Source organism: Alligator sinensis, unplaced genomic scaffold (genome assembly GCF_000455745.1).
Source record: "Alligator sinensis unplaced genomic scaffold, ASM45574v1 scaffold608_2, whole genome shotgun sequence".
NCBI classification, from domain to species: Eukaryota; Metazoa; Chordata; order Crocodylia; family Alligatoridae; genus Alligator; species Alligator sinensis.
Genome location: NW_005842527.1, coordinates 1,061,284 through 1,083,615, shown reverse-complemented (window position 1 = coordinate 1,083,615; position 22,332 = coordinate 1,061,284). Strand labels below are relative to the sequence as shown.

Sequence of the window (22,332 nt, the reverse complement as noted above, 5' to 3'; positions counted from 1 at the left end):
AACAGGAGTATTAAATGTCAACACACTGCAAGGTAGGTCTGTACTGTTTCTCGGTGCTCTCAGAGATGCTGATTCTCTTAATCAGGCCCTATGTATCTCCTTCTGCTTGCACACAGAAAACCCAGATATGTACCAGCAAAGCCATTCTGTGGGTGCCTTCTCAGACCTCTGTTGCCAGCATACTTGACAGCAGCTGTAGCAGCACACCCAGACAGATTCTCTGCTGCATTTCTAGGTTTGACACATGCGAACAGAAGCAGGTGGATGGGGCATATGTGAAAGCATCCTTCCCCAAGAGCACCGAGACATGGTGGAGACAGTCTCAGTTTTAATTCTGCAATTATAATTGTGCACTGAGAAAAGGACAGAAACCTAAAAGGAAGACTGAACTACATTTCCATACAGCTAATAAAGAATATCCTAAAAGATCCCTTTTAAAGCTTGGGTAAACCTATTACGAAGGAAAAATATAGCTGATTTAGTAGTCTGCTGAATTACCACATGCAGTCAGTAACATTACTCTATTCCCTTAAAAGACGATAACATTTGTAGCAGAACTACTTAGGCTACACAACAATCCTAGTTTAGGAGCCCTATTCACTAGCTTAGTGTGTGAAGGGAGTGCAAAATCAAAGTGTGACAAATAAAGCTACCTTTTCCTTTCCATTTCACCTTTGCAACAGACTGGCTAAAATCCACGTGTATCCTCCGGTCGTCTATGAGCACGTTATCCATTTTGAAGTATGCTCTCTCACAATCTTCCTCCTGATATTGATATTTCCAGAAAATTTTAAGTCAAGATTTTTTAAAATTTATAAAAATATTCCTAAGAAATCAATGTTTAAATCCAAAGTTTAAATCCAATATCGGCACAGAGATTCCTAATAAATAAGCCACAAATGGGTGAAAATACATATTTCTGTTTCTAGAATGAGCTAAATTACAGAGCTCTTTGCATCTCTATTTTTAAGTGTGATGACATCTTGTGTCAACTCAGTGCAAATGTTCCATTTTTAGAACAATCTATACTGGCATAAATGTATATAACTACTGTGTGTTATGTTCAGAAAACTATGTTCAGAGAAATTATTAAGACAACTGATTTATTAAAGAGTATAACTCAATTACATGAATGGGTCTGATATACTTTTCCATTTCAGTCACACCACCTTTCTGCAGGTTATAGAATAACACCACCCAAAAAAGATTTACACCTTCAGAACAATATTTACTGCTCAAATCACATACCAAGGACAGGATGCTCTTACTTGGTAACTGGTAAAAAGTTGCTGCCAGTTATAGACACTATAATAGTGGTATTCAACCTTTTTGGCCAGTGAGCCAAAGGACAGGGCCGAGTCCCTCCACAGACTAGATCTAGCTGGTGGTCCCAATCCAGTGCCTGGAGCAGGTGCTGCATGGCCCCATCCGGTCATGTGGAAGGAGGTGGGGGGCAACCCAACCCCGATCCAGCCGCATGGGGGAAGAGGGTTTGGCTCGGCCCTGATCCAGCCCGGTATGAGGAGGGGGCATGGCACAGCCCCAAACTGGCCAGGAAGAGGGGAAGGGGCCATGGGCCAGTCATGAACCAGCTATGAAGGGGGAGGGGCAGGGTACAGGCATGGCCCAGCCCCAACCTGGCTGGGAAGAGGGATGGGGTAGTGGCCCAGTCCCACAGTGGGCGGGGGCAGGGGGGGATGGGAGTGTGGCCCTAACCCAGTTGCAGGGAGGGAAGGGGGCATGGCTCAGCTTTGCTCTACCACATGGGCTTAGGATTTTGACAGAGGGGTGGGTGGCAATATTAACTGCCACTGCTCCCCACAGCCAAATTTCACAACTCATGGGGAGTCCAGTGGGCTGGATTCCAAGGCTGGGTGGGCCACATTTGTTTGAGCACCCCTACACTAGAACATCATCACACTATGCAATTATCCTTCATCTTCATTCCCGCTTCTTTATCTTTTACTTTCTTCTTGCACTATTTATCTTTCCATTTTTTCATTATTCCCTTTTAAGCAAAGCATTTTGGGATATATTTAACTTCAGGAAAATGCTTAAGTCCCACTGGATCCAAAAACAAAATGTTCTTAAATTATTTGCTGAATGCAGATGTACATAGGCATGCTCTTAATTTCTTTCCTGAGCTAAAATTGCATCCTCCACAGGCCACAGTCAAATGAGAACCTTACCCGACATACACTTGACAAGATTGCACACTGCCATTCCATCCAATGTGGGGAAAGTATGAGGAGATAACATAAACATATTGTATGAGTATTTTTATAAGCAAAATTTACTCACAAAATGCACAAGAACATACCTTTTCAAACTCAATGAAAGCATAACAAAGCGATTCACCTGTCTTCCAGTCTCGAATTACTTCACAGCTAAAGAATTGGCACAAAATGAAAAAGTCAACACTTTTCAGTTTGAAAGCATATGTTTGCAACGACAATTTTAAATGGTTGCTGCCAGTTTAATGAGATATCTTTTGCGATGATCCTATAAGATTTACTCACACAGATATCTCTATGATTTTGATGAGTGACTAAAATTGAACTGCTTTGGTAAGCAACAATTATGCAAAATCACATGGGCTTTAGGATTAGGTCTGACATTTTTAAAACAAAGACTCACTATAAAACACAATCTATTTTCCATCATAAACATAGAAAGTACATTAAACTATGAACAACCAAAGAACATTTAACTAAGTTAAGACAAATCAAATATCTTAGATTCACTTTCTAAATTCCTGCTAAATGTGTAAAAATAAGTCATGTGACAGTCTGGCAACTTTGGGCCAAAATACCCCCACCATGTCAGCCAGCAGTCCACTGCCACACGACATAAAAGGGAGTCAGGGTGGCTTCCCAGAGAAAACCAGAATAAGTGATGATAAATGAAGTCTAAAGGAGACCACTTACACTGCTTGGTTTTCCTTTAGGAATTAATAATTTAAAACAAACAGTTCTGCAGTGATTACCTTTTAATGGGCCCAAACCGTGTAAATATTATCTCCAAGTCTTCATCTGTGGTCACAGGATTTAGTTTACAGACAAACAGCACATTTTCTGGTGGCTTGATATTTGCATCTGGTAAGTCTCCCACCTATTGCACAAACAAAAGAGAAAGCTTTGCCATTCATTCCACACAAAGCTTCCTGCGTTTCAGTGCCCTAAGTACATTCATAGCACAAAATACCTGGACCAGGGTGTAGCAGAAAAGACAGAGAGGAGAAAGTGATCTGACTCAGAGTGCAGAGAGCCCTTAAGGCAGTCAAGGCCTAGAGGGCCACGGTTAAGGGATGACAAGCCCCGAGGCACAAAGGCAAGTAAGGCAGTGCCAGGGAGCCCATGGACAAGGGAAAGGCCAGAAGCATCTTGCCCAAATGGGGATCAGGACCCAAAGGAGGTCACCTAGGGATGAACGAGACATAGTGAAACACCAAGTCCTTACTTTGATCTCTGAGGAAAGCCTTGCATATCTCATCTAGACATCAAGGCATGGCAAACCAATGCAAGGCAATGGCCCAAGAGACCAGCAGGGCAGAACAGGGATCACAACATCTTTTAGGGGACTCCATAGCCATCCTCTGGAGCCAGGACCTGTCTTGCGGGGGTTGGCAACATTTTGGAGTAGGGAGGTTGCTTTAATAGACCTTAGCGCCAAGCATGGGCTGCTTCCAACACAGCATGCACTGCCACAGTCATGCATATCCCGTCTGCCTCCCTCAGTGCTGCTGCCACTACTTTTCCCCAGTGATCAACCGCCATGTGGGCAAAGTCACAAAACATGTTCCCCCTACCAAAATGTAGCATAAATCCCCTAGGTCTGTGGACCAGATTTCATCCAGTTACTGACCCCTGGTTTTAAAACATTTTAAACATGCTTCCAAGACTCAATCAATAGCAATCTGGAAAAATGTTTGCAAATCATTCTGAAGTCTTAAAAAGAATATTTTCTGCAAACAGAATCGTCTCTTGGTTAAAACAAGAAACTAGGAAATCATAGGGTTCTTACTCTCAATCCTGTCCATAAGCATGCCTTTGGGACAAGTCCTTTTACACTCTGAAGGTCATGGTGACAGAATGGTTAAGGAGTCTTGCCACATCCACAGGAGTCCACATATATAGTGAAAGCTACTCCCTTTCAGCTCAGGTATAAATGCATGCTGGCCATTCAAAGGCAGTCAGATGTGGTGCCAGCTACATTACTCCTTTGAGTGCTTCTGGCTACAGAAACAGCATAGTTAAATCTGGGTAAACTCAATGTGCTAATAGGTTCAGGAAGACCTCCTGCTTTTTTTTTTGGCGACATTCTCTACCTTAATTTTCCCATCAGTAAAATAGCACCACATATATCTTTTGCAAGAGTACCAAGAGGTCTACAAGTGTGCACATGTATTCTCAAAATAGTTTGAATAAACCATAAGAGGGTGGATGGGGTAAGACACAGCTGACATAAGAATGCTTCAGTATTGCCATGTACATTCATACAATCATAAGACTCGCTGCTGACATTTTAAGAGAAAGAATAGAATTGGGTCATTTCTCTATGTGTTGTTTTTCTTGGAAGGTGGAATTACCCTCATCTAAAGTTTAGCAATAGCCATATTAAATTCCAGCTTGCCTCAACCTACTAAGGAAATGAGAAATTACAATGAAAGTATCATTCAGTCATATGAAACAGAAAAACCAAACTGACAGTCAGCTCTGGCTTATGAATTAGCAGTGGTTAACTGCAGTACACACAGCTTTGCTGCCTGCACTCTTATGGCAAACATCTCTCACTAGAATGGAAGCGATGCAACTTATTAAGTCTCTAAGAAAAAAATGCAAGCAAGCTACTCAGCTGTATAATTACAGACTGTATTTACACTAACGTTGGTAGACTTGTTTTACTTAATTACTCCTCGGTTTTTGTCTCTTGGTTGATACACTTGTGAAACAAGGCAGATTTAGCTATTTTTCTACTGAACTAGTATAAGGAAAATACATTTCAGAAAGGAGACCATGGTATGAGCTTAAATTCAAAATGCTGCTGAACAGTATCATGTTTCAGTATCAATTTTATCGTGTTTGTAAAGTCCGAGCTATTTTAATACTTTTCTAGTTTTGGTTTTTAAATTAGTTATGGAAAATAGATCATATAATCTATTTTGTTCTGCACCCTATAGGTATTGTTCCCTAAAATATGCATTGCTTTACATTGGGTACATCTACATCTGCAATTAATGCAAAGCAATAAACTCCAGAGCTGTTCAAGCCAGATTAAACTGCTCCTAGGTACAGTGTCTACATGTGCATCCAGGACGGCAGCAATTTGAGCCAGAGCAGATCAGGCTTCCAGCTGGCTGGGCTGACCAGCAGCAATTTATGCTCCTGGTCAGTGCCTACACACACATTTCAGTGCAGTTAATTACTCTGCTGTAAGATTTTACTATCTCCGACATACTATGTTATGCCGTAGTTATTAGTTTACTGCACCCTAATACTGGCACTAGACAGTGTACCGTAGAATAGACAGCTAATTAGTCTACTTCGCAGTACAGCACATGTATAGATGTACCCACTGAGAATCACTGCGTGGACTACTAAACTAATAATTCACAAACTTAACCTTGTTTGCTCTGATCGTAAAAATGTATCAGTAGTCATACAGCTACATGCTACAGAATGAAGGACTCAACACTCATTCATCCTTCTGCAGGATAGGGGCCCATCCTGGCCATACCATGGGATCAATCTCTGCTATACATTAAATGCCTACCACCAGCAATTTAAAAAATAAAACAAAACAAAACACACAGCTACTTCTGTTTATGTGGCCTTGAAACTGCAGTCACTTGAGCACTTTGCTACCATACTCAAATCAAATTAATAATATTGCTTGTTGTTCTTTAGTTCATTTTATTATTTTTTTCTAATTCTATAAGCAGGAAGAAGCCTCGCTGCTCTCCTCTGTATTTGCAATTCCACTATTTGAATCTGAAAAATTATTTTAAGTTAAACCCTGCCACAAACATGCTGAAAATCTTCAACAACAAAGAAAAAAACTATTTAGTAGAATAAAGGTATAAAATGGGACAAGCTTTTCTAGCAAGCTCTACTAAACCCTTATCTTCTTTTAGTCCTTAGTTTAGAACCAAGATGGCATCAGTCTTACTGAGAAATATCCTCCTAACAATGAACAACCAAATTCCCATACTTGATTTCTTTAATTCACTCAGGGTCCCTGGTATCAAAATCTGGTGATGGATGATGCTTACATCTCTAAGAAAATTAAAGGCAACCAGTTGGCTTAAATACATACTCATCTACACATGATATGTATAGTACATATGCACACAAGGAAGCACTCTCTCTGATGAGGCAAAGAAAGGGAGAGGTTTACCATTTCCAGAAGAATGGCTCGAGTTTTTGCTTCTTTCTCTGCTTGAATTTCTTCCACTTCATCAGCAGGCCTTCCTTTGAAATCATCAATTTCTTCATCTGCTCCTATTCTACCACTCTGAAAAATTGAAAAATGAAACAGCATTTTAATACCACTGAACCCTGACCTAGCTTTATCGTTTTTTACAGTATTTTGTGGTAGAAATAAGAAATACACACTGAAGAACTGAGCCAAGATTGCCAGAGACAAGGAAACAGCCTTCACTTAGTACAGTAATGAGTTTCAGTCGGTCTGGGCTAGATTCAGTTAGATGTTCTAACATTCTTCACCTCGGTATCTCATACTTCTTCCCCAAAGCATACATACCAACTCATTTTACTAAAATATTTTTAGGAAAGAGGGATACACTTCCCTAAAATGAAGTAAGTAAAGCAGTGTTAGAAATGTGGACTCCATTTCCCAGCAGCCCTGCCTGCATGCAGGCAGCAGACTCCAGACCATGCTGTCACCACTGCAAGATCCAGTTTTGGCCCCAGAGCAGCTCCTTGCCCAGCCACGCACCCCGCCAGTGCTGCTTGGGCAGGTCTCCATGGAAATGCTGGCCCCACACTGTCACGGCCCGACTGCTCCTGGTATCCCCATCGAAACTGGCCATAGCGACACAGGCAAGGGCTGCTGGGAAATGTAATCTGGCCACTGGGCTGATCTGTCATTTTGCCCACTCCAGTTCAAAGACAGGAAGTCTGTTTTCTACTACTGCATCTAGTCAAGCCTCCACATGTAAACATATTTAAAACTAAGTAGTTACTTTTTCTGAACTTCCCAGTTAAAAACACTTCAACAGAGCTAGAGGTTTATCCCTCTGTTTCCTCCCCAAGTGTCTCTCAGTATAAAAAACTTTCAAGCATTAGCATGGTAAGCACTGGACTACCAAACCCCTTATTTAGAAATAGGGAATGCAAATATACCATCTTTGATATCCTTCTATTCCAGTCGAGTGCTAAAACAAAAATCACCATGCTACTTGTTAAGACTGAAAAAAATAATGTTCCTGCTCTTGAAACATTCTTTCCCCACAAACAGTAAATTCTATATAGCAGCTCTAATAACTGCAGAACAGAATCAATTAAATGAGTTATAATTTGAACTGTTCTTAGGAAACATCTTCCATTGGAATACAGACAAAAAACACATCAGTATGTCTGCTGGTATAAGTAGTACTCTCCAATTAAAACTATTTTCTTATATCAAAATGCTGATAAAAGTTCTTAAGACAGAAAAAAAGAATAAGCTTTGAATTATTTTTCAAAAGAAAAGAAGCCTGGATAGCCTCATTTAAACCATTTGGATAATTCACACACAAATACTTGGGTGGATCTAGCCTGCAATGAAGACCTATCTATTCAGCCCAAATATTCCCTTCCAACACCTAAAGCTGTTAAGAATGCTCACATTCAGCTGTTCCTTAGTGGGCTCTGGAGAGCGATCAGGAATCGTCAAACCAGGTGGGTCATCAAATGGATCATCTAAAATCACTGTATGATTTATCCTAATGATAAATTTAAAATAAAACCAAGTATTAACAGATTTTATTTAAGTACCAAAGAGCATGGCTCTTAACAACAAAACAATCTTTGTAATACTTATGTTTATATATTACTGTTGGGTTAACAGGGTAAACACTGGATATAGTTATGCTAGTAAATAATAGCTGGAAATACTGTTTTAGTAAAGCTAACATGCAAAGCCTGCTGGGATATAAAGGGTAAAATTAATGGTTTTATTAGTATGGGCTAATTTTCCAAGTCGCTTGTTTCTAGACTAACAGTTTACCTAGTTAAGTCTTAGGAATACCATCAATTCAATCTTTCTTAACCTCTTACCTCCGCATACTTTATCAATGGAGACTTGATAAATTACAGGCATTTTTAGTTACATGGGGTCAAAAAAATTGAATTGAACTCCCCTGAAGTGATGAACTCCCCTAAAGTAATTATAGAGATTAAGAATATTGTAAAATTATTTTGTGTGGTCTAAATAACAATTCCATCCCATCAGCAAGCCTGATCATGAAAACTCACGTGTCAATGTGGCTCTATGAACATAATCTGCTTTAGAATGAAAATGTAGATTTTAGGCCCACAATTTATATTTCTACTGATAAAATAGCTGTAATGACCTTCAGTGTGGGTATGCCCACTTTCAGAGAAGGACCTAAATCCCTCTAAAACACATAGTGACATAATATCAACCATTAGGACTGGAATAAAGAAGCATTCTACGTACCAGTCACAAACATCCTGACATTTTTATATTAATTCGCTTCCAGAAGGATCAAGAAACCAGTTTTTGCCATATCATAATGCACCCTCTAAAGCAGCAGATAAACCCAGTCATACCTAATATCCTGATAAGGAACAAACTCCTTGTCAACAAAGGTCTCATTTATTTTCATCAATACATCTATGCCTTCTGTTACTTCTCCAAACACAGTGTGTACGCCATCAAGGTAATCTAGGTTTTCTCCAGTGGTAATAAGAAACTAAAAAAGACAAGATACAAAATTGCTTACCACAAGTACTAAAACAGAGCCACGCTGTAATCTGTACTGCACTCACTGAAAAAACACCTATTGACCTCAGTGCAAGACTGTTATCTCTCTTGTCAGCTGCAGCTAAGATATTAAAATTTCTGTCTAGACCCTCAAGTGGTGTAAACCAGGAGTGCTCAACTCCTAGTCCGTGGGCCAGATCCAGCTTCCAGTCTCTTGTCCCCTGGCCTGAGGGGCTCCCCTAAAGGTCCATGAGGTGCCTGCGGACTATTCTCCTGCACACTAGATCCAGCATGCAGGGTGGTGTAGGACCCAATCCCAGCACACAGGGCCAGGTAGAGGTGGCACAGGGTCCCAGTCCCAACGCATAGGGCTAGCTGGGGGCAGCGTGATCCAGATCTAGGTGTGCAGGCCCCACCCACCCCATGGACTAGCCCCATGTCACTCATTTGGCCCGTGACACGAAAACACTGAGCACCACTGTAAACTGACACAGTTCTGTAGAATAACTATGAGAATTTAAACCACCCAAACAACTTTCATTTATTACAGCAGGTAATTATTAAAAGTAACCACAATACCCATCTTTTACAATCAGACTGAAAGTCTGGGTTTACTGGTGTATTTACCTGGACATAATTAGAGAAGCATAGAATCACATAAAATTAGGGTTGGAAGGAACCTCAAGACCCCCTGCTCAAAGCAGAACCATCCCAGACTAGATCATCCCAGCCAAGGCTTTGTCTAGCCAGTCTTAAAAACCTCCAAGGACGGAGATTTTACCACCTCTCTTGGTAACCTTTCCCAGTGCTTTAATGCCCTCCCTCATGAGAAAGTTCTTCCTAATATCTAACCTAAACTTCCCTTGCTACAACTTGAGAACATTAGTCCTTGTTCTGTCATTATTATGGCTAGAAGCGTAAAGCAAGATTTAACCTAATCTCAGTCATACTGTATCTTTTTGCCAACTCCACATAATTTCCTCTCTATGACTTCTCTCTCAAATGAAATATTTTAGGATACCAAATGCTATGAATTAAAAATGAATTCTATTGATATGAAAGCTAGGAGGAACTGACAGATTTTCCTAAGATCAAAAGAGAAAATTGATTTTATTTTTTAAAATAATGTAGATGTAAGGGATACTTACACAAGCGGCTAGTTAGACTACACTGTCTTTTTGAGGCCAAAAATAATGATTAGCATTCTATCAAGCTAGCATCTCTGAGCAGTTCTACAATAACAAACTAATATGTGAATGGGATGGAGAACACGTGTAATAAAGCATGATTTCATACTCCAAGTTAAGCAAGGTTATTAAAAATAAAAAGTTATAAGCTCATTAAAAAATAACTGATGACACCTTATCAGTATCTATTTACTAGTGTATTCCACGTTTTTGCCTACCAGATAAGTACATAACTCATTGAACTGCATAACACAATGCCTGTCCCATTTGTCTATTGCTTACACTGTAAAGTCTAGTTATTTGCATATTAAGTGCATAAACCACATAAGTGCAAAACTACTTTGAAGCCCCATTATCTACTTTACAATGTAATTGCTCTCCCATTAACTGTAAGCTAACTATAATATTCTGTAAGTAACGGTCTTTGTCAGTGATGTAAGCAGTGCTTAAATGTGGTATACTTAATGAGCACTGCTTACATTAAGTTTGCATGAGTGCATACTCCAGGTATGTATTTAAAGTACACTGATAAAAGGAGGTTCACCTTTCATTCCACAGACTAGTAGGAACATGCAAGTCAAGTTACTGACACCGTGGGTGCATCTACTGGTCGCACTACATCGCCGTATGGTGTGCTATGGCAATGTAGTGATCATGTGGGTCTACCTGTGATCACCAGCTACTTCATTGTAGCGGCGCACTCCCACAGTATAGTGCACCGGTACAACGATGTAGCTGGAAAATTTACCCATGCACAGCGTGCATGACACAGTAACAGCTCATACTGTGCCATGCTTTAGTGCTTCCAAAATGAAGTACTAAAGCACAGCAACATGTAGATGTACCTTGTGAACAAATCACCTCTCTGAAAGAGAAAATGTCTTAAATACTTGGGAAAGCTTTTAGCTTCAGACAGTAATTTTTCCTCTTTTCAGAGGGCAACTACATAGGCTGCCACTAGGAATTATACAAAATGTATGTCCCACTGCCCTTATTTAGACAGATTTGTCCATAGCAAAGGAAGAAATGTGAGAGTAACTGTTATTTGCATTGTAATGAACTTTCAGTAAACTCTTCAGCTTCTCTTTGGTTATTCCGGATTCAGAGCAAGGCATCCCAATTCTGTGTGCTGACCTGAGATCCATGCTGATCATTGCCATTGTTCACCATTGACACTGTTCCTTTTTTCTTGTGCTTAATTCTTGGCACCTTTTCTGACTCGAAAAATCTAGCTTGATCGCCATACAGTTTACTGAAAATATATACAATAAAGTTATGGAACAGCAGGACTTAAAAAAGGTCAACAATGAAACAAATGCTATAGAACAGTGTAATAAAACTGCTAGTGTACACTGCATCTCTGCCAGTTTAATCTACATGGGAGTAGGTGAGCCAATATGTATCATAGACAATACAGACAGTTTTTCTTGGAGGCATTTTAGTAAGTTGTTTTATAATTTATTTAAAAAATTGGTATCTAGGTATGACAATGTACAAATGTTAATTTGCTAGACTGTCAAAATAATTGTAAAAACTGACTTGTAGTACAGTGTGGAAAACTTAAGTGTAACTTTATACATATAAAAGTGGTTGACACTCTGAATTCCTCTTTTAAAACAAAGAGAAAACTAATACATCTGTGCATAGTCTAAAACTGACTAACAGGAAGAGCTAAAAATTAAATTTCACACATCAACTGTCAAGGTATACTAGATGGGATACACTGCTTAAAGTACTGAAGTCTAATCTCATACTTGTTTTTCCCCTCAGCTAAGAGACTGGGTCTATACTCACAGTTACACAAGTTTAATGAAATCATTTTAAAACAACACTTTCAGTTTAAGAGATGTGAACCTGTTTACACCAATTTTAATCAAACCTGATGCAACCCCACTAAGTGCAGCAGAACAAGAGAGAAGCAAGTCTGCTTGGCATTTCTGGGAGGAAGCACACGAGTAATTAGACAGTAAGGCAAATAAAGTAACATTTGTATACCATATGGAAAAGTGCAAATGAGGCAGAGACTAGATGTGATCTAATGACTAAACATATCAATACATTTGGACCCTTAATGGTCCAAAGACACAGCTGAGTACTCCTCCCACTGACCCTACAACTTTTGCCCATGTTATAGCCATATCTCTCTGACTCCATTATAGTCTAGTATGAACCTGCATTTTTTCTGTGCACTCCCTCCAAAACAAGTCTGGAAGAGTGTTAACCAATGAAATATGCAACAGTCCAATTATCTGCACTCTGCTACATGATTCAATTACCAGGAGATAAATAGTCTTTTTTGTGTCCTTCCCTCCCTGCATCCTTCACATGATTTCAACTCATTTTCCCCATAAAACATCATTTTCAAAGGACACAGTTATGGAAGATTTCAAAATTAATTAAAATTCTAGTTACAGCTGTCTGAATGACTCCATCTGCTAAATGTATTACTTCGGAAGATGAAGTTTTATAAGAAGGGTACAATTTTCTTTTTAATCTCCAGTTTCCTGAATGTGACCCTCTAAAACAACCCACACCAGATTCTCCAATTTTCTATCACAAGAAAGCACACTGCACATGTTTAATCTAAGTGATTGAACTCAAATAACAATTTTACAGATTTTGATGGAGGGTTCAGCATGGTCTTCACACACAAATATAGAAATTTTAGTAGAGTCACCTGTTCCATCTCCTTTAAAAATAAAGACGTTTTGTTGTAAGATACAACTAGAATGGCATCCCTCCAAATTTCTCAGCACTATGGGAGAAATATGCTGTCTTTCACAGAGACTAGTTTGATCACACACTGAGTTGCCTTCCACAGAGGGGCTCATTTGGTCCACGCTGTATGGGTACCCAAACATACCATCATGTATACACCCATCATTAAATTGATGTCAAAAGTACAGAGGGTAGTATGCTGTCCAGAAAAATGAAGACTAAGTACTTTATTTACCCAAATCCAAGACAGTTGTTTGGGAAAATACAGTATATAGGACCAAAAGACAGCATAGGCAATACACAAGGAATCAAGAGATTCAGGGAGCAGACAGTAGTTACATTTTTTGCATGATTGGGCCCTTTAAAGTGCTCTACAGCCATGCTGTGACACACGTGCATAACTTCAGAGAGCTTTTAAAGTAGCCAATCATGAGAAAAATTAGCCCTCCTCAAATGAGGTATCAGGTGAAGATGCTCTGCTTTAAAAAAGTGCCTTAGGGAACTTGTGTTCCCTAGGGTTAATTTCTCTTGTGTTCAGGGCTGCACTGATGCAGCCCAGCCTCACCCCAGGGTCGGCAGGGAGGGAGGTGGGAGAGGGAGGCAAGCAGCATTCCACCTCCTTTCCCCCACCCACCTCAGGCCAGGTAAAGCAGAGAGGGGGAAAGGATCAGCACAACTTGCCAGCCTGCCCAGCCTGAGCTGGAGTGGGGATGGGAGGGGATCAGAGCCCCCTTGCCTCGAGGGCCTGGTCTGGCTCCCCTGCCAGTACCCCACCTAGGAGCAGCTGGAGGGGAAGGGGAAGGTCCATGAGGTGGGAAGGGGCTCCAATCCACCCCACTCCCCCCTACAGCTCAGGCCATGCAAAGCCCAGTTGGCAGAGTGCTGCTGCTTGCTTCTCCCTCCCTCCCTGCTGTCAGCCCCAGAGCTGGAAGGAGGGGGACAGGGCTGGGGAGAGGGGCAGTGCAGGTAGGCTATATCCTGTTGGCCAGGAGGGCTGGTCGAAACAGACTCCGTTCCCTTCCACCCCCCAATCCAACAGGTAAATGTCTGTTGGGTTGAGGGGGGTGCTCTAACTCGTGGTGCTTTATGTTAGAGTGGGGGCCTGAATGGGGAGTTAGAATGGGGCAGATGCCTGTCCACACCCTCAAAAGGGTCCGCACCTTATACCCCAACAGTGAATCCTGCCTGCTGAATTTAGCTAAGCAAGTCCAAATGGGGTCAAGTGCTAGATCACTTCATTTTAGCTACAAAAATATGTTTTACTCACCAAAAAATGGACTCCCCTCCACGTCCAGTCCCCTGGGGATCACCAGTTTGTATAATAAAATCTCTCTATAACAGCAAAGTACAAAGCAATTAATCTGGGTACTTGTAAGTTTAGACAAAGAGGGAAAAAAAAGTCCATTATATACTCACCTGTACATTATGAACTAGGCAGTAATTGTAGTATTTGATTTTGCAAAGCTTCAGAAAATTCAGACAAGCTGTAAGAAATTGTACCAAAACTTAACAGGAAACAAAATTCTATTAATAATTACATTTGCACACAGGTTTTCTTATAACCCGTATTAGTACTTTCTTATTCTCTGAGCACTTCTGTACATCTAAGGAACAGATCTCTTCCTAGAACCTAAATTCACCAGTCATATTTAGGATTTTATATACTATTTGTACAACAAGCAACTACATATATTTCCCTTCCCTTGTTTCCAGGCTTTCCTAAATAACAGGTCCCAGGGACAAAGTCATAGTTGGCCTTTCAATTTACTAGCTAATGCATTTACTTGGTATTTTGTTGTATAAACCAAGATTTCTACTGTGTGTAGTATGACAACTTGATTCCGGATAAGAACTGAGGTATATAAATAAGGAAAAAATTAAGTAATAAAAATCCACATCCACTTGAAATTATACATGGAACCTAAGGTCTGCATACAGAAAACTTAAACATTTAACTTCACCACCACAAACTTTTCACATCCCAAATCCCTTCTACTTATGTATATCCTAATTGCAAAAATGAATTCTGTTTCAAAATAAAAATAGGCTTAACTTGGAATCAAAATCTATATGAAATGCTATTCCTCTTAAAAATAATCCTATCTAAAATGAAATGTGAAAGTATGACAATCTAAATCAAAGATCTATCTTTATTAAAATCTGTGATTCAAATATATTAAATAATACTGAAGAAGTTGACATTGGTTGCCAAAGTTCAGAAACCAACAGGGCACTAAAAATGAGGCCTCTGAAGAGATTTACTTGCTCTGAAATCTTGAAGGATATGGCAACCATAAAATTAGTTCACTGACTACAATACTTTCATTAAGTTAGCTAGTTTAATGTGAGATGTTTGGGGTTTCCTTTCCCCCCTACATGTCCAGGATATTTAAAATTGTTTTATTTCATAAAAAACCTACTTCCACTGTTCTGTGCATTTCAATTTTAATTTCTGCTGTGGCTTGATGCAACTCGGCCACAATGCAAAAAGGGCCAACGTGGTTCCCATTTTCAAAAAAGGGAGAAAGGAGGACCCAGGAAACTATAGGCCAGTTAGTCTTACCTCGATCCTGGGTAAGCTTTTTGAGAGAATTATCCTGGCGCATGTCCACGAGGGGCCACCAGGGGAGATTATGCTTAGGGGCAACCAACACGGGTTCATTAGAGGCAGGTCCTGTCAGACCAACCTGGTGGCCTTCTATGACTAGGTCACAAAATCCTTAGATGCAGGGGTAGCAGTGGATGTAGTCTTTCTGGACTTTAGGAAGGCCTTCAACACGGTCTCCCACCCCATTCTCATTGAAAAACTAGGGGACACCAACAGCATACCTACAGGCTGGGGAACTCACTTCTCGTCAGTGCAGAGACAGAAAAGGATCTTGGAGTCATTATCGATGCCAAAATGAACATGGGCCAACAGTGTGGGGACACGGTCAGGAAGGCCAACCATACCTTGTCATGCATCCACAGATGCATCTCGAGCAGGTCCAAGGAGGTGACCCTCCCGCTTTATGCAGCACTGGTCAGGCCGCAGTTGGAGTACTGCGTCCAGGTCTGGACACCGCACTTCAGGAGGGATGTGGACAACTTGGAGCGGGTCCAGAGGAGGGCCACCCGCATGATCAGGGGGCAGCAGGGCAGGCCTTATGAGGAGAGGCTAAGGGACCTGAACCTGTTCAGCCTCCACAAGAGAAGGCTGAGGGGGGGGATCTAGTGGCCTGTTACAAACTAGTCAGAGGGGACCAGCAGGCATTGGGGGAGTCCCTGTTCCCCTGAGCACTACCAGGAGTGACAAGAAATAACGGTCACAAGCTGGCAGAGGGTACATTCAGACTAGACATCAGGAGGTGCTACTTCACAGTCAGGGCGGCTAGGATCTGGAACCAACTTCCAAGTGAAGTGGTGCGGGCTCCTACCCTGGGAGTCTTTAAGAGGAGGCTGGATGAACACCTCGCCAGGGTCGTTTGACCCCAGTACTCTTTCCTGCCATGGCAGGGGGTAGGACTTGATGATCTGCTCAGGTCTCTTCCGACCCTACCAACTATGAAACTATGTACAAACATTCACTCTCACAGGAGAAGGTCTCCCAGGAGTGATTTTTAGTGCATCCTCCTGTTTAGACTGGAAAGGAGAACCAAACTTAGTATAAATGCTGCATCTGGCTGCAAAAACATGCTCTAATCCTTACCAAACCAGGAAATATGCCCTTTCTTGAGAAAAAGGGCTCAAAGTATAAATAAAAAACAAGAGACAACCAAGCTGTTTTCTAGCAGGGTTTCTGTCAATTCAGATCCTGTGAAATCAGTGCTCAAGCTGCTGACTTACATCAATTCCTCCCCTATGAACCTGGTTTCTAAGAGGAGCTCCCTCAAAGTAAAGGGGTTTTGGTGACATCTTTTATCTGACCAACTGCATAGCTGGGAGAGAAATTTGACAAGCTTCTGGGCACTAATCAGACGTTCCTCAGGCCAGAGCCTGAAGAGGCATACTTGGTATCCCAAGGTGGTAACTATATGTATAAATGATAACTATACAGTTGGGCCAATGAACAATAAACAGAAAGCACCAAAAACAATCTCTTCCTCTAGTATAAATCCTGGACCACTAGAGGCCAAACTTTTTGGCAGGTATGCTACAAATTAAGCTGCCCTCCTTGAGTGACACTCTGAGCACTTTTCCCTGCCTTATCATAGAAAATGAGGGCTGGAAGGGACCTCAGGAGGTCATCTAGTCCAAACCCCTGCTCAAAGCAGAACCATCCCCAACTAGATCATCCCAGACAAAACTTGTCTAGATAGGTCTTGAAAACTTCCCAGGATGGAGATTACACCACCTCACTGGACAGCCTGTTCAGCGCTATACTACCGTTTTCATGAGAAAGTGTTTCCTAATATCTAACCTAAACTTCCCTGCTGCAGCTTGAGACCATTGCTCCTTGTTGTCATCTGCCACAACTGAGAACAGTCTAGCTCCATCCTCTTTCGATCCCACCCCCACCTTCAGGTAGTTGAAAGCTGCAATTAAATCCCACCTCAGTCTTCTCTTCTACAGACTAAATAAACCCACTTCCCTCAGCCTCAGCTCAGAAGTCATGGGCCCCAGACCCCGAACCATTTTCACTGCCCTCTGCTGGACTCTTGCCAGCTGAAGGCTACCACTGAATCCCCCATCAGTCTTCTCTTCCCCAGATGAAATAAACTCAGTTATCTGCAGCTCTGCCCAGTACTCAGTACTCTGCCTGATTCACTGCTCTGTTTTCTGCTCCATGTGCTGTGCTCCCTGCCCACCCACTGCCCTTTCTGTCCAGTCCACACACTGCTTTCTGTTCCCCATCTAACCCACTGCTCTGCTTTCTGCTCCATGCTCTGGGCTCCATTCCCAATCCATGCTCTTTCTGTCCGATCCACTGCTCTGCTTTCTGCTCCCTGCCTAATCCACTACCCCACTTTCTTCTTCTTGGCCTATCCATTCAGAAACCCCAGCTTGGTCGCCCCTGTCCCATGGACTATCAGGTCTATGACTCTCTTTGCCCCCCCCCCGCCCCCAACTGTTTCCTACGTCAGAACTCAGCCACCGCGCAGGTGTAGCCAGCTCCGCCCGCCACGGGCGGCTCAGAACACCCTCCAGCCTCGGCCTGCCACCCCTCGCGCATGCGTACCGCGTACCACCTCCCACCTAGCAACACCCTCGCGCATGCGTAGCGCTTCACGGCCTTTAACGGCGCGAGTAGCGGTTGGTAATAGCGCAGTTCCGATCAGTCGCCCGGTGGCCGGCCCGGCCCTTGGCTCTTTTCCCTTCGCCCCCGCCTCACCGCGCGGCCGCTCCTCCGTGTACAAGTCGATCACCAGGTCGCCCAGCGTGGTCTCCAGCAGCACCGCCATAGCCCGGCACTACCCTCCGCCTCCGCTCTCCCCTCCCCCACCGGCGCTTGGTGAAGCGCTCCGCGCATGCGCACACGTCCCCCGCGTGACAAGCGCCCCCTATCGGTTGCGCGGCGGAGGGCTACGGTGCGCATGCGCATTGGAGGACGCAGGGAGGGGCGGGGCTGTTCGGGGGCAAAGCTTGCGTCCCCTATGCCTTCAGTGTGCGTGCGCAAGGCGGGAGTTGGCGCTCTGTTCTAGATTTCGGTTCTGAAGGTCTATCTGTTCCCTACTTGCAGGCTCAGGCAAGCAAGGCTTTTTGGGTAGATGCAATATCTTTTATCAGACCAACTAAATAGTTGGGGGAAAAAAATTATTTGCAAGCATTCAGGTACGGACCCTGAATGCCTGAGACTCCCAATGCCTGAAGAAGTGGATTTGTGCCTGAAAGCTTGCGAAGAACAATGTTTCCAACTATTTAGTTGGTCTAATAAGATATCACATCTGCCCAAAGAACCTTGCCAGCCTACATCCCTAGACCAACACGATTACAGCCAACACCCTTCTCTCCGCAGTTGGGGTTTAGAAGTGCCAGGTCCCTTCCCCCCTCCACCAACTTTAATGTAGCTCCCATCTGTGGGCGGATGTAGAAGTATGAGGTGCAGAGACTGAGGTGCATCCTCACATGGAAGCAATGCCTATTTTTCTCCACTTGAAACTAGATGTTTCACTAAGGCTAGGGGCCAAGGGCTGTGTTACTCAGTTTAAGACTGAAGCAAACATACATATGACTTCACCGGAATTAGTTCAATCTGCAGGGCAGTGATGTAGGGGTGTCGTTCCTGGGAGCCACTATCATAGGGGTGGGCAAAATGGTGTCTCTGGCTGCCTGCATCTGGTTTCCATGGAGATCCAGGAGCAGCATGGCCATGACAACGCAGGGGGCCAGGGTCTCCATGGAGACCAGCTCCAGCAGCACTGGCAAGGCGCAGGAGCTGCTCCAGGGCCTGGGCTGGGATCTTACAGTGATGACAGCCAGCGTGGTCCAGAGCTGGGGCAAAGCTGCGATCTGCTGCCTGCATGCCCCTGCCCAAGGCACGTGGGCAGCAGCTCTGCCCCAGCTCTGGACCACGCTGTCACTGCCACAAGATCAGGGCCCTGGAGCAGCTCCCTGCCATGCTACAGTGCCTTGCCAATGCTGCTGGGACCTGTCTCCATGGAAAACTTGGCCCCATGCTGTCACAGCTCTGCCACTCCTGGGGTCTCCATAGAAACCAGCTGCAGTGATGCAGCCAGGAGCTGCTGGGAAATAGAGTCCACTGTAGGCCCAATCCAGATTTTGCCTGCCCCTTTGTTAAGAGATAGCAACAGTGCACAGCAATGGAGGGCTGGATTGGTGGAACATCAAGACCATTAAAAAGGAGAGGGTTGTTAACACGTGGAATGAAGAGTTTAGAAAGGATCAGGTGGATTACAAGAAGCCATAAAATTGATTGACTCCCTCAACATTGCCTGACTAGGCAATGCCACTGCCAGGCAACTGGTTTTAATCAACAGGAATCAAAGGGGTTGCAAGTGCACCAGTGCAACCTCCCTAGTTTCCCCTATACCCCTCTAAACTCAACACTGTTGATTTCCCAGTGGTTCCAACAACATGGGAGTAAATGGAAACACTACATGTTCTGTTGAATGTTCTGTAGAAGATTTTAATCTTTGACTACACACCTTGTTTAACTGACCAAGCACAAATTTCCTGTGAAGACTTTAGAGGAAAAAGAGGGATGGAATTAATCCTAATAGTAATCATTAGCAGACCTGATTCTGTTCTTCAAATGAGGTAATTAAAGCTTTACAAGAGAAGCAAGATTTGGGAAATGAGGAATCTCTTTTACTGGATCACCTTATACAGTTGGGAGAGAGATTTGGGGCTTCAAGCAGCCTTTATCAGGTCTGGAAAAGAATTAGTCACAATCTACCACTTAGGACAATATGGGCTAAGTGCAAGTTAGAGCAATTAATGGTTCATCTAGCCCAATACTCTCTCTCTGACAGTGACAGTAGTAGATGCTTTAGAGGGAGAATTTATGAATGGGGCACTTAGAGGGGTAGCAGCACAGCTCCATGCTCAGGGCAGCTACATGGTGCCCAAGACTACATCAACTCCTGCTGTACCGGTTACAATGGCACAATCAGCTACCATTGTGGCAATGATTGCTTTCACATCCAGCTCTGTCTCTCCCCTCCCTCTCCCAACCACAAAAGGAGCTCCCAAGACAGATACCTTTTTCACCGCCCTCCAACAATTAAGCAACTGGGGGCATGTCTAGAGTGATCCATCCCTTGTCACACCCTCCCGGACACCAACTGTAACCTGTGGAGCAAAGAGAAGCTAGCAGAGGAAGTGGTGAGTTATCACAAGCTATAAAGCCAGTGTCTTCAGTGAATTTATACTTTTTGGTGTCCAGTAAAATTACAAATTTCTGATTCCAGGCTTGTCTTCCAAAGGTTTTAGGTAGGGTTCTTCTGGGGACAAGAACTACAAAGCCAGAGGTGGAGTAATGGTTTGGTGGAAAGAGTTCTCCTATTGGTGATAAGGTGTCCTTTATAATTTTTTGTGGAAGTTCCTTTTGGAGGATAGTGGCTGGTTGGTTTCACTAACATAACCTAAGAATGATCAAGGGATAAAGGAAACCAAAATAGAGAAGACAGAAGAAGGAAGTCAAGTTGAATATGAACTTTAGCAGGCCTCTTTGACACACAACAAGAACATAGGCATTGCACTCACAGAGAAAATGGTTCCCCCCCTGACATCCGTTGTTGGGGCTACTGGGCATGCATCAACTAATTACTTGGGACAACCTGAAATGATAACAGGGACAGGAGTGAGGTCACAGGTTGATAAGTGCTCCATTGGGGGGTGGGGCGACACCGGGCAGAGGGATTTCAAGAGGAAGTATAAAGGGTGGGATTTAATTGGGGCCCAAAAAATTAGGCATTCATGCCCAGATGTCCAAAGGGAGTTGGATGCCTACTTGCTTTAGAACATACTGAAAATACTAATGTAAGCCTCTGCGTACACTATAAACTCACCAGGACAGGGCTGGGCCCCTTATTTTTCTGCCTGGTTGTATGTTAAGGTATTGTCATGTAACTACTTCACAGCTAGTGCATTTTAGGTATATTTCCTTAAGTCTGTGATCAGAACAACCCCCTATGTGGGTATCACCATCAGGTCCTTGTTGGTACCCCAGCCACTAAAATACACACCACCTATGCCCCACTGGTGGAGGGCAACACATCACCAGGCAAGTGTCACTTCAACTTACTCCTGCCAGCGTGTGCAAGCGACCCCACAGACCAACCAGCAGGGCACTCATGGCCCTGCTCTCCAAGGGGCCTTTGCACACCACGATCTGCATGACAAGAGAGTGGTGATGGAAACAGTGGCCATGTTGGTGTTCAGCAAAGTAATGCACAGTGTTGCCAACTCTCATGATTTTTGGCATTGCTCTTAAAAGCCTATGCTTGGGGAATGTGAAAAACTTAGCTCTTTCTTTTATTTATATTTAAGTATCTACATAAAAGAGCTCAGGTTTTTTTCACATTCCACAAGCACAGACTTTTAAGAGCAATGCCAAAAATGATGAGAGTTGGCAACACTGGACACAAGGCCCACACCACTGAAGGCCAGAGTCAGCCTGCACCATGCAAAGGCACCACCAGCCTCATCTCTGAAGGGGGCTGCAGGGGGCACAGCTCTCCTATGCGGAACCTGACTCTGCAGAAGGCTGCTGCCTGGGGCACAGAAGGGCCATTCTTATTCGCTGCCTCTCGGACTCCAGGCCAGAACGCCCTCCCCACTGCGCATGCGTTACTCCCGCAGGCAGCGGCTGTTAGGCTCGGGCGGCACTTCGGCGCCCTCTAGGTGGTGAAGCAAGGGTAACGCCGGGGTGAGGCGTGACACGCAAGCGCCGTCGCACGCAAGCGCCGTCGCACGCAGCCCATTGGCCACGCGCTTGGCCAATCCGCGACGGAGCTTCCGGGGCAGCGTGCCTCGCTTGTCACCGCCGCGTCGGCCCCGCCCCCGGCCGCCGCGGCGCTTGGCAGTGTGGCGGGGG

The 22,332-nt window shown here is 43.5% G+C and overlaps 1 protein-coding gene across 1 annotated transcript in view; it reads right to left on the bottom strand.

Annotated features, from left to right (window-relative positions):
• The window catches only part of PPIL4 (peptidylprolyl isomerase like 4), a 36,713-nt gene extending 18,418 nt beyond the window's left edge, over positions 1–18,295 (bottom strand). The window contains exons 1-10 of the mRNA XM_006031767.3: positions 18,166–18,295; positions 14,271–14,338; positions 14,122–14,186; positions 11,271–11,388; positions 8,796–8,938; positions 7,849–7,945; positions 6,397–6,513; positions 2,987–3,111; positions 2,321–2,387; positions 654–765 (exon numbers count right to left, since the gene is read on the bottom strand). Of these exons, the coding sequence (XP_006031829.1) occupies positions 654–765; positions 2,321–2,387; positions 2,987–3,111; positions 6,397–6,513; positions 7,849–7,945; positions 8,796–8,938; positions 11,271–11,388; positions 14,122–14,186; positions 14,271–14,338; positions 18,166–18,235 (982 nt within the window). The 5' untranslated portion in view covers positions 18,236–18,295. The remainder of the gene's footprint in view (positions 1–653; positions 766–2,320; positions 2,388–2,986; positions 3,112–6,396; positions 6,514–7,848; positions 7,946–8,795; positions 8,939–11,270; positions 11,389–14,121; positions 14,187–14,270; positions 14,339–18,165) is intronic.
• Positions 18,296–22,332: the final 4,037 nt, after the last annotated feature.